The sequence below is a fragment of the Falco cherrug genome, chromosome 12, assembly GCF_023634085.1.
Source record: "Falco cherrug isolate bFalChe1 chromosome 12, bFalChe1.pri, whole genome shotgun sequence".
NCBI classification, from domain to species: Eukaryota; Metazoa; Chordata; class Aves; order Falconiformes; family Falconidae; genus Falco; species Falco cherrug.
Window position 1 is genome coordinate 13,236,875 of NC_073708.1, and position 12,229 is coordinate 13,249,103.

General features: G+C 35.5%; 1 protein-coding gene across 4 annotated transcripts in view; it reads left to right on the forward strand.

Moving 5' to 3' along the window:
- The window catches only part of COL11A1 (collagen type XI alpha 1 chain), a 160,305-nt gene that overhangs the window by 30,832 nt on the left and 117,244 nt on the right, over positions 1-12,229 (forward strand). For all 4 annotated transcript variants that reach the window (XM_014287417.3, XM_027798171.2, XM_027798170.2 and 1 more), the window contains exon 5: positions 7,200-7,328. In XM_014287417.3, the coding sequence (XP_014142892.2) occupies positions 7,200-7,328 (129 nt within the window). The remainder of the gene's footprint in view (positions 1-7,199; positions 7,329-12,229) is intronic.

The window sequence follows — 12,229 nt, forward strand, 5'->3', positions numbered from 1 at the left end:
TAAAGTAGATTAGGGAAGCTAGCCCAAAGTAAAACTCCCCCAAAGGCAATAGTGTGAATGATGTGCCATCAGTATCCTCTGTTTTGTACTATCCTGTTGAGCTGCACTGCTAGCTAATGTACACATAACCAAAATTATTCCCAATATATGTCACCTTTAGTAATTCCTAGTGACCCACTAAATGTTTGGTGTCAGTCAGACTAAAAAAAAATAATGTTTAACATAGATGGACAGAAACAAAAAAATGGGATAGGTTCCAGGCAAAAATATTTAGAAGCAACCTTCTAGCTATCAACACCAGAGAAGTAGCCAACTTCCAACATTGAGAGGAAAATAATAAAAGAGAAAATAAAATAAAAGCAAAGCAAACAATTTTTCCATTTCAGAGGCACCTAATAAAAAAACCAGCATTTTTTTAAAAAGCTTTATATTTGGCTTGGTTTGTTTTGCCCCTTTTTTTTTTTTTTTTTTTAATCTGAAAGAATGGTGGTTTGGTGTTTGTTACTTTTTTATAGCGTTTCCAAACTTATGCTTGATGAAGAAAAATAACTAATTGTTTCCCTTGTTTCCCTTCCTTATCTTTGAAAGCAGGAGGGAGGAGAAAAAGAAAGCAAAGCTCTGGTAATTCACTGGAGTTCAAGTTCATTTTTGAGGAATATTCCCAAGAAACAAAGGAATGGTTATCTGACTGAACTGTAATTACATTTAGAATTAACAACCTGGGCTCAAAAAATACTACTTGTTACATCAACTCCAGCAAATTTTACAGATAAAATTTATTATTATCACCTCATTTAATATTGTGTGTAATATGTTTAAGTTTTAAACAATAGCTGTAAACTAGGTTTCAAAGATAAATGACAATGTGAAAGATGTTCAGGTCTTTTACCAAGAAAATAGAATGCCCTTGGTCACACATACATGTGTGTGTGTGTGCATGGGCATATGTGTATTATGTGCATGTGCTGTATATACAGGCATTGTAATAAAATCTAATTTCAGAGCCAAGGACTGCAATAGATTTGGTCTGTTAACAGTTTCATTGTTATAATTGGTATATCAACCTATTTCTTAACCAATCTGAATATATATTCCTATAACCATGGAGTTTCAAAGAATCAAGAAGAGACATTGATTTCTATGGAGACTTTGACCTGTACAGAATTCTGCTTTCACAATTTATTGCTTTTACAGCGTTTCAGTCTGGCAGGCTCTAAATATCTTTCTCTAGCTATATTATGCAATGGGCCAGGGTTATGGAATATTGTATTAACGGCCCCTGGAATTCTTCTATCCCTCAAATCTTTGCAGGAAGATTAAATGAATTCTGCAGCAGGTTTTTCTAAATTCTGTAGTAGTAATATCCAGGCTGTCTAGACTTTTGTTCTTTGGAGTCTATAGTTGTACTGTCACATAACTAATTAAAGTTGGCATATATACACAGGTTAGAGTTTCTGCCGATCTACTGAAGAGTCCACTCTGTAATTCTTAGGCTTTAGCCATCATATTCTCCTGAGTTGATATAATGCTTAGCATTGGTTTTATTATGCTTTTTTTCCACTGTTTGGGTAGTCATCTTTAAAATCTAATTATTCTTATAGGCACGTAACAGGTACTCATTTAATTCAGAATCTGAATCAAAGTATGGTATTTTGCCAATACCAACCCACCCACTCTTGTTGTGGATAGTCTTTCCGAACCTTTAATATATGTTAGACATTTAAGTAATTGCTGCATTATTTTTCATTAATTTTTTTTTGTTGTTGTTACTACGCTGGAAAAAGAGCAATAAGCTTTCTCCTAATGAACCATTCTAGAAAATCTCATAATTTTACAGTAAGAAACAACAACTTGAATTCTCAACTCTGGTCCAGTCACATTATTATGTAGCATCCTAGTTCTGCAACTACCAAGATCACCTGTTCTAAGAATTTATTTTTTTTAAGTGTTTTGAATAATTTGGAAGTTTGCTTTTGTGGAGAGGGTCTTGCAGAGCTTCTGAAGTAATGCTTACCTGTTATTCCGTGGACAATGATCACTTTCACCTGGCAGGATTATTGTTTTATTAAGATTCTTATGGAAGTGATGTCCCAAAAACCTGTCTCTACAACTGAACTGTTTGAGGTTATTGTAGAACTAGGGAACTAGACTAAAAATTTTTTAATACTGGAAAAAACAGTAATTTCAGTACTGATTATTTCAGTACTGATTCCTTCAAATAGTGCCCTTACAGCCTTGTAAGGGTTCTTACTTCTGTCTTTTTAACAATTCTGGCAGTAGAGATGTGTTTTATCAATGGTAGAGACTTTAAGCTGATAAATAGACTATAAATGGACTACTTTATAGTTGTACTTCTCTAATACACTATATTTAGAAAGATTTAGTAAGATTACATAGTTAAAAGGAAAAAATAATGTTTCAAGTAGAGTGATAATATCAAAGGTTTTTTTATGTAGTTACTCTTAAGATAATAAGCAGCCATTAACATTTATTGCTTATAATAATAAAATAATTCATTCCTTACTTCTCAGGCCCTCAATGATTTACATCAGCGAGAAAATCTGACACCATATCTTGCTGGAGATTTTCCTTATTCCAATTTCTGCTGTAGAATCTAAGGCTCTAAAAAACTGGAACCAAATATAGTGATTACTACCATGATGCTAACTAAAACCATAATTACATCGAGAGAAAGTTAATACCATCAGGAACAGAACTTGGTAGTCTACTGCTTTCCTGCAAATTTAGTCTCTATTCTCCTTTTTTCTTAGTGAATGCTGTATTTTTTTCAGTGTTACAAACTTTTCATATCAAGAGGCTACATTTTCAGTGCTTATACCCCACCTTTAGCATTACACGTGTGCGAGGTGTGTTTTTCAACAAGTTCTGGAAGTGTACATTACACAAACTTTCTTACTCTAGAATGGCACTGTGGAATGTCTGTGAGATTCACAGAGGAATTTTCAGTGAGTGATTTCACCACACACTTCTCATTCTTAGCTGGGCTGTTCCTCGTTGTAGAATAGTTGATGTGAATGAAAGTCTGTGCGGCTGTCTAATAGGCAGGCATTCAACTGATCCGAGCCTATTCTCCTTGTACCTCTGTAGCCTGGTTCTCCCTATTTGCTGTGGCATGCCACAAAGAAGCAAATGTTTCCTCAGGTCTAATTAACTCCTTTTAATAGCCTTGGAGGATTCTGCAAAGAGTAGTTATTTGGTACCTTTTAGGACAATGCTACATAAGTAATCCTTATGTACCATGTTTTTGTGCTAGACTTAACTGGTGGGCAAGATATTTTATGATTCTCGGACAGCTTTTTTCATCTAACTATGTGGCTGTTTCAAGAGTCTCTGTTTTAAATTATGAGCACATTCCCAAAATAGAGGAATTAGAATGTTCATAGACTTTTAACTATTTTTATTCAGTGTTGCAATGAATTACTCAACTGTGCATTTGACTTTGTGTTGGCTTTGACAACAACTTAGTGTTTATTTCAATAAAGTATTTGTGATCCAAACTAAATATTAAGACTGCTAATTGATCCATTCTACTTACAAGTGATACTTGTATGCTTAATGTTAGGTATGCTTGAATACTGTGCTGGATGCTCCCTTTCACCTCTGGCAACTAAGACAGAGACCTCTCTCCCAGTTGTCTCATTCTCATTTCTAATATGCAAGTAATACTAAATAGCTGATAAACACTGTTTAAATACATTGTATTAAGTGTTATCAAGGATAAAATTGTTATAAGGCAGCAGGTTTTTCTTCTTAAGGCCTAATAGGCTTTTAGTACTTTTTGAGGCAAGTTAAGCATGCACATTGTTATAAGTAATAAGACAAAAAAGTGGCTGTGTGTATATGTCTGATAACCTTACCACAAGTTCTCTGCCTCTGCCTTCTACTGTCATCCCACTTATCTGTGATAACAAATCATGTTGGAAGACTGGCTCAGCAGAGACATCAAACATTTGGCTTGTATAACACACTATATATCATCTATCAACTTTGGGAAATTTCCTGAGCAGTCTTTCCCAACAAAGGTGGTCATGACAATTTCACAGAGAAGGAAATAGAGCTAATCTATGTAGAAAGCTGCCTTTTGTACTTTTTTTTTTTTTTTTTCTCTATGCACTTTTTAGAGTACTTCAAGGATGCTTGGGTGTATTTGTAAGTTATACTCTGTTCTCCTGCCTTCTTCCTCATCTTTGCTCTCCCTTTCATCTTCATCATTCTATCCTGTGAGACTTCCTTCTTCCTTGCATTTTTCGTATAAGAATAATATTCTGCACATATTCATATATGTGCATATATACCTTAATGTTTGTTTAGAGACCAACTATTAGAATTGTTAATAACCTGTGACTCCATTTATCCATATATTCATTTAAAGTTCTTGGGACTTGTGCAGATAGATCCTTAAGTGCCTGATTTGTAAGTCAGGTCATGAAGTACAGCCCGATTAAGTCTTTGTAGTTTATTTGCAAAAAACTTGACTTTATAAAAATTATTTAAATTTCGCAATTAAAATCGAAGAATGTGTTTGTGAAGACTGAAGTCATTCTGTGAAAAATCCTCAAAGAGAAAAAGTGCAGAATTGTCCAACAGATACCTTAGTTATCATTCTAAGTCACAATAATTAAATCCTTAATAACGCCTGTGGAATTTCATGCACTGAGATGATTGACCTGATCTGAAATGAAAGCTTTTCTCTGACTGGTGAAACAGCACTGCCAGTACATATCAGAAAAATACTCAAGTCATTTAATTAGCAAAGGCAGATAAATAAAAACAAAAAATGAAAAAAGAAAAGCTGTAACTTACTGGAAATACTTTTATAGCAGATGTTGAAGGAAAAAGGAAAATCAACATTGAGAGGCCAAATGTAAAATCAGTAAACTTCTTACACATAAATAGCCAGTAGCAATTTATGTATACTGTGCAAGACTTCTGAGAGCCTCCTTCTGTGTGGACCCATGACAGGCAGACAGGCGAGGTTGGGAAGTATAGTCAATGGATCAGGAACAGCTTTAACCAATTTAGGGACATTTAAGCCAAGTGGTAACAACATGCTGAGTGCTTCTTGCAAACACACAATCCAACAAAACTCAGTGCCAAAATTCCATGGCATTCAAGATCAGCACAAAACAAGCTCCAGAATACTGGCTATATTCCCTGACCTTGGTTCTCTTAGCATATCATACTAAACGGCAGTAGTTTCAGGAGCAGTTTTGGCATTACTCACACTAGCTGGCACAATGTATCCATGGTGATCTATATGGGCATCTCAGAAAGCCGTGTGTGTTCAGGGGCATATAGTAAGACAATGACCTGAGCTTGACAGGATGAAGACAGGGGTTCTACACATCCATCTCTAATGGTTGCTGCAAAAGCATTACCTCTTTTTTGTCTTCCAGTAGCTAATTCTCTCTACCTTATTCCTCTGCTTCACTTCGTTTTAATTTGGGTGGTGAAAGAGGAAGGGCAGGGCACTATAGAAACGCTTTGCTGGAGATAGGAGATGCATAGCCCAGGCTCACAATGACTGTACAAAACCCCTGAAAGCATCAAACTCTGGTGGAAGTAGTGTAAGGGATCAAAGGGGAAATTGCTCTGTATGTGTAGCAGGTTTTGTAGGAAGATGTCCAAATTGGGAAGCATTAGTGAGCTAAGGAAAATGAAAGAGACAGTCCAGAAATACTGGCAGGAGAGAAAACTGCTGCATTTGTAGTATTTCTGGAAGCTTAAAAAAATATATTCCAACTCTAAATTAATCTGAGACACACATGAGAGTGTAAAGTAAAATGAGTTGAGAGTATTGTAAAAGTCAGATTTATAATGCATAGCTGTTATGTGCTAAGAAAATAAGTATGTCATATTTTATGTAAAATGAGTTAATAAAAATGTACCATAGAACTAGGAAAATTGCAGGTTGGTTGATTTTTTCCATTTTGAGGTTTTTTTGCTTTTTTCTGTGGTTTTTCTTTTTGAAAGGAAGAGGCATTGCAAAATATTCTTTACTATTTAAAAGTATTTTCCAATTTTGTTGATTTGTTAAAGGCTACTGTTCTGAAAGATGTAAAGCAGTTTTGGAAAGACTGAGATAATTGTGAATTTTCCGAGCTGTACCTTCCTGTCAGTTACTGTGTTTTCTCTTTAAAGACAAAACATGCACAGGTATACTAACAGAGTTGTTCCTTTGCCCCCATTTTTTTCTAAAAACATAATAAAATTACATTAGAAGTATATAAAAGCTTAAAAATCCTCCCCTTCTGGGGAAACAGTGAGAGATTGAAGTTAATGGATTTTGACTAAGACCATGTGCCAATTTTCAACAACCTTTTTTTTTATGACAGCATAAGAAGCTCCTGAATGAGGAAATTTATAGTGGAAATGTTGGCAGGAATTTACCTAATGCTGTTTAAATGGTACCACTATGTTAAGAAATGCACTGGATACCAGACAGCTTTCTCTGGAAAATGATAAACATATAAGGTCTCTGTAGGGGATCTCAGCAGAGCCATTTTTATTATCCAGAATAGTGGGTCTCTTTACTGTGATGTTTTTATGCATGGTATATGGGAATAGAGATGAAAATACCATTTGTTAGACGTTGATCATTTTATTTCAGCATATTCTATAGTGTGTATTTACATAGTGCTTACTTAATTATTTTTGTTCCACTAACTGTTTCTCTGGTACAGCCTTTTTTATTTTATTTTGTTGCATTTTCTCCCTTCTTTGAGAGTACAAATGTGATACAAACTCTTAGAATTACACTGTTGATAACTTGCATGCTGAGCTGCATGCTGGTAATAGGAAGTGCCCTGAATTAAATCTTAGGAATTTAGACTGGTTCCCAGCAAAGAAGTAAACAAACAGCATGAAAATGACAGAGCAGGCGTTATACCTTCCCACCCTCTCCTTTCCAAACCAGAGAGTGTTTTAAACTGGAATTTTGCACCTAGTGCATTCACTACTCATTTGCGTTGTTTTGCCATGTGAACAATACTTAAGGTGTTTTCCAGAATATCAGCAGAAATTAAGCAGACATGTTATTTATAACCACAAATGCTACTATAATATCTAATATAAGTATTGTGTGCCTAGTTTGGTTTTCTGAACGAAAACTTTGTACTTCTGATGAACTGTAGATGACCTTTGTTTTAGTTATTTAATCTGCATATACTTTCCTGCAGGGTGAGATCCAGCAGCTGCTGATTATAGCTGACCCTAGAGCTGCCTATGACTATTGTGAGCATTACAGCCCAGACTGTGATTCCCCAGTGCCCAGTGCTGCTCAGGCTCAAGATCCTCAAGTTGATGAGGTGAGTAATCAGTATGTATTACTGGATTTATTGCACATTAGTGGTTGTGCTGGATACAAGTCACTCAAGGAGGATTTACAGCCAAATGGTGTGCATTGTTCTAGACATGAGGGAGGAAGTTTGCAGGAGTACATTCATTTTTTGCTATCTAGTCCTTTTTGCTATCGTCATTTATGTTAGGCATTTGAAGGAACCTATCACACTGGTGTTCAAATAACCAGCACGCTCAATGAAGTTAAATTGTAAATCCTTAAAAAATGATAGCAATAAGAGTTTGTTTAGTTGTACCTATTTGTCTTTCCTGTGTACATTTATGATTTCACTGATGCTGAGTACTGCAAATGCCACATTTGAAAGATGTGGGAGCTATGCGTATTCTGTAATTGTAAACTACTTCTGCTAGACATGCCATATATTCTAATGAGCTGTCTCCAGTGTACAAATATACACAAAATTATTTCAGCCAGCTCCACTCGTAGGAGGTAAATATCAACAAGGACAAAACAGGGACAAGAGAGGGTTGGATTTTTTCCCAGAAACACAAAAAATGTTTACAGAAACCATTTGTTACTGTAGACAGTTCTCACAGCCGTAAACTGAGTAATTCACTGAGGGCAAGATAGTTCTCAGATAGGGTCTCTGAGGGTCAGCAGTTGTATGTATTGTTGTACACATTCTAAATACTTGCATCAAACAGTGTGAAGTGGAAAGCTTTTGCAAAATGTAACTACTCTTAATTGAACTTGGCTCCAGACAGTTAGCACTCAACTGTGTGTGATCTGACTAGTTACTGTTACTGACTGCTCAAGAGATCACCATTAAAAAACGCTGAATTTTTCTCACATGCCTGCTTTGAGCCAGTTTTTAGACAGAACTTTTCCTAAATACATGGTAATTTTATTTGTTGTTACTATTTATTGTATCTGACTGAAAATTATGTCATCAAGTGACTAAGGTCCATAGGGCCCAGAACTTATTTCAAAGGGACTCCCACATCTGTTGCATCAGAGGTACAGTTCAGGATGTGTAAAGTCAATTACATACAGGCAGAGGCCTTTATGCTACATTACAGTGTATGGAGTCTGGTCTCTTCATGAGGACACCCCAGGACCTTCTGTCTGTGTGCCTGGCTATGTGGATCTCCATGCACTGTATTTCAAAACAGAATACGCTGAAATCACATTGTTGATATTTTATGGGAACAAAATATAAAATTAACAAAATAACAAAAATAACAAAAACATTCTTTTTCCCTTATTATTAATTTCAAAGAAATTTGAAATTTTGCTTGAGAACTTTCCTGGGCTTTGCTGCTACATTACATAGCACTCTGATTCTTTTTCTGTTTCTTGTGTGAAGGCCTGGAAGGTTTGAATAGGCTAGTGCTTTTCTACTTTGAAGTAAGACTGAAGAGTAGTCAATCTAATGAACTGATCTTTGTGCGAAGAGGTTGTTAAAATCATCCGTTGGTCTCTTTCTTGAAGAGGAATATATCTAAATACTTAAAATGCTTTAACTAAGGTAGCAGTACTGTTGCCTCCAAACTCACCTCACCTCCTAAGCAGGAGTTAACATGGCTTAGAGAGATTGCAACGATTTGCTTTCTCTGGCCACCACTGATGGCAATAATGGCTCCTGTCCTTTAGTCCAGTGCATGTGGACAAGGCTTGGAGTCCACAGAAATTAGTTGGGATCAGACTGTAGATTCAATCTATTCAAGATGAAGAAGAATGAATACTTGTGCTCAATTATTAGCAATGACTACTGGTGAATTATTACAGTGTAAATTAATGTTTCTGAAGTATGTAGAATATGAATAAAGTAGCCCAAGGATTACATTCCCTCCGTGACAGATGACTAGCTAAATCTCTTGCTGTCAGATGTTATGTTTATACTGTATTAAAGCTGTTTAACACTAGCATCAGTTGAGAGCACTCACCTGTAGATCAAAATAAGCCTCATCATAACCATAAAAACTAAGTGCACATATACAGTTATGCGCTCATCACATAGAATTCCAAGTTATATACTGTGCATCTACTGAAAACAGTCTGTAGGCACCAAACAAAGAAAGGGAACCATAAAATCAAGCAATTGACCCTGTTCTCCTTCACATTCTGAGTAGAGAACGTCTACAGCCTAATGAAGCTGCCACTGGAGACAGTAAATATCTTATTGTTAAATTCAGCAGCCATTGCAAAAATGCTCTTGAGGTTAGTGGGTTTTTTTTGTTTTCCTGAGGCCTATTTTTCTGTCCTGTGATAATACATATCATTTGTGGGAGTACCTACAGAGAAAAAAATAAAATTATAGATCTTAATTTGCAGTGTGATATTTTAAAATTAATTTGAAAAAAAATGAAAAGAGCTAAAAGATTTTAAAAATGGAGAACTGCCATTTCTGTTTGCTTGCATTTATTGCTCTGAGTGGTGATTGAATTATTTTGCTTTCTGAAATAAGACACAATTTCCTTGTTGCTATCCATGAGCTCATATGTGTAACTTTGTATGAATATTCCCAGCACAAACAGGTCTGTTTAACCTGTTGTGTAAGAGTACTTATCAGCAATGCTACCAGTGCAATGAACACGCAATAGAATAAATGACTGACTTGCCCAGAATTATAGAATTGTCTGCTAAATGATAAAAAGCAGCTTGTTAAAGCAGACTACTTTGTTATCTTTTGTTATAGATAATTAATTTTAAAGAAGTAGATGAAACAAGTCTTATTTAGGTACTGGAGAAAGAGAAGGTAGCAGTGATTTTTTTTTAACTGTTCATTGCAAAATTAAAGAAGGTCTTAAAAGATAAAAATATAATTGCAGCCAGTCTATATGGAAAACAACTATTTCAGAATGCCTGATTACGTGTTTTTAGGAGACTGCAAGTTTGATAGTTATATCTGGTAGAATGTATAGACTTGGACTTTTGTAAAGCTTCTGATTTGTCAATATAAGATATTTGAATGGGGAAAAAAAATACCAACAAAAAAGGCTTTGTATGGTAAAAGTACCTGACAAACGGATTCAAATCTGGCTACCTTATTTCAGAAATTATTATAAAGAGAGAGCTATCACTGAATAATGTTTTAGTAGTTTCATAGAAACTAAGAAATTTCTATATTGTTAGCAATACAGAATTGAGTGTTAGATGGATGCTATTAAAATTTGTCAGTCATGATACTGCAGAGCAGTAAATAATGATGATAAAACAACCAAAGGCAATGTTACATACATACAAGAAAAAGGAATAAATGCAGGGCACACATAAAGAACTAGGAAATATACACTGCAATGCAGCCTCCTTGCATGTGTTAACAAAAAAACCTTCTGTATGCAGAAGATTGTCACGTCTGTGGGCTTCATCTGCTGTTATATCAGCAAAATAAATTTGGTGGGTACATGACCTACCAGACTAGGATACTAATCAAGTTGATAGCCAACATGAAAAGACTGCTGCTTAGCTAGGTTGACTTCGTTGTTTGATCTTCCATGTTTTCGCTCAAACTCTTGTGACAGAAAGAGGGAAGAGAGAACACTGGGCTAAAGGCTAAGCAGGACTGTGTCTTTCAGTGTCAGCTTTGGCTTAAGCCAGCAGAAGCTGAAAATTTTTGTTGGACAGTAGCCTTAAAAGATTCTGGTTATTAAAGTAGGGAAATGGTTTGTACATGAGCACTCCATGCAAAACAAGCAAAAAAATACAGTGCATGTCTTGGTTTGCAAACAAAGGAATAAGAACACTGATGCAGTGCTATTCCTCTGTATGCTGTTGGTTGAAACATATACTGGAACATCACGTAGGGTCGTGGTGTTAGTCACTAAAACAAATATTGGAAAAATGAAGATTATTCAAATAAAAGGTACGTAATTGTTGTGACTACAGGAGTTGGAAGTCTTAATGTGTTTGTGTTGTCATCAATAATGACAAAAGCTTGAAATGCTGCTTGGTTAGCATATTCAAAGAACCTTCACAAAAAGAAAATACCAGCTGTAGACAAATCGGGGTGGGGGGTGGGGAACGAAGTTAGATAATTTCAGTTAGGAAACAGATCTATTCAAATTTTTAGGATTGAAAGAACAAATTACCAAAATGCCCTATCTCTAGATGTCTTCAAGCCAAGCCAAGGATAGATAACTGTAAAAGTTTTGGGAAATGTCATTCATACGTTAGTTGGCTGAGTTACAGGGTGACTGTAAGAAGTTTGAAAGTATACAAGAGTTAGTTAAGGTGATCTAATAGTCCCTTCTGGCCTTACATCTCTGAGCCTTTGAATTATTGCAGACCAGAATAAGAAACTGATACTTTGTTTAGAGGAAAGAGGCAAATTATGTGATTGCAGAGCCTATTAATGTGTGTTTGCAGCACTGACTACAAAACCCAAAGGAAGTGATTGACTTTTGTCAGTGAAAAACAGTGTATTATGTCTGTGGAATTCCACCTAGGAAACTGAATGGGATTTATCTTGATATCTCACACCTTTATATTCTCCTGGCAAGTTCATAGCCTGGGAATGAAGTTATTTTGAAAAGTTGGATGATTTTTAGGCCACTAAAGAAACATCTAGAGAGAAAGATTTGGCTAAGATTATGTAGATTTAAAAGCAAAAGTACTTTGTTTAACTGAGTGTAATCCTCATTGCTTTAGGCAGTGTTTCTTTCTGCAAAGGAGCAAACAATCACCTACCCAACATTGCAGGTTTTGAGGCATTTCTTTCAATAGTAGTGCTGGCTTAAATGTTTCTGTTTCCCTTTTTCTACTAGTTTCCACCATATGATATAGTTCCAGTTCAGCTGATAGAATTGTTTATGCATTTGTTGGGGACAAGGTCTGAGACTTCATCTAGACTAAAAATAATTTACCAACTGTTTAATGGGAAAAAAGAAGGAATATATTGTAGTGATC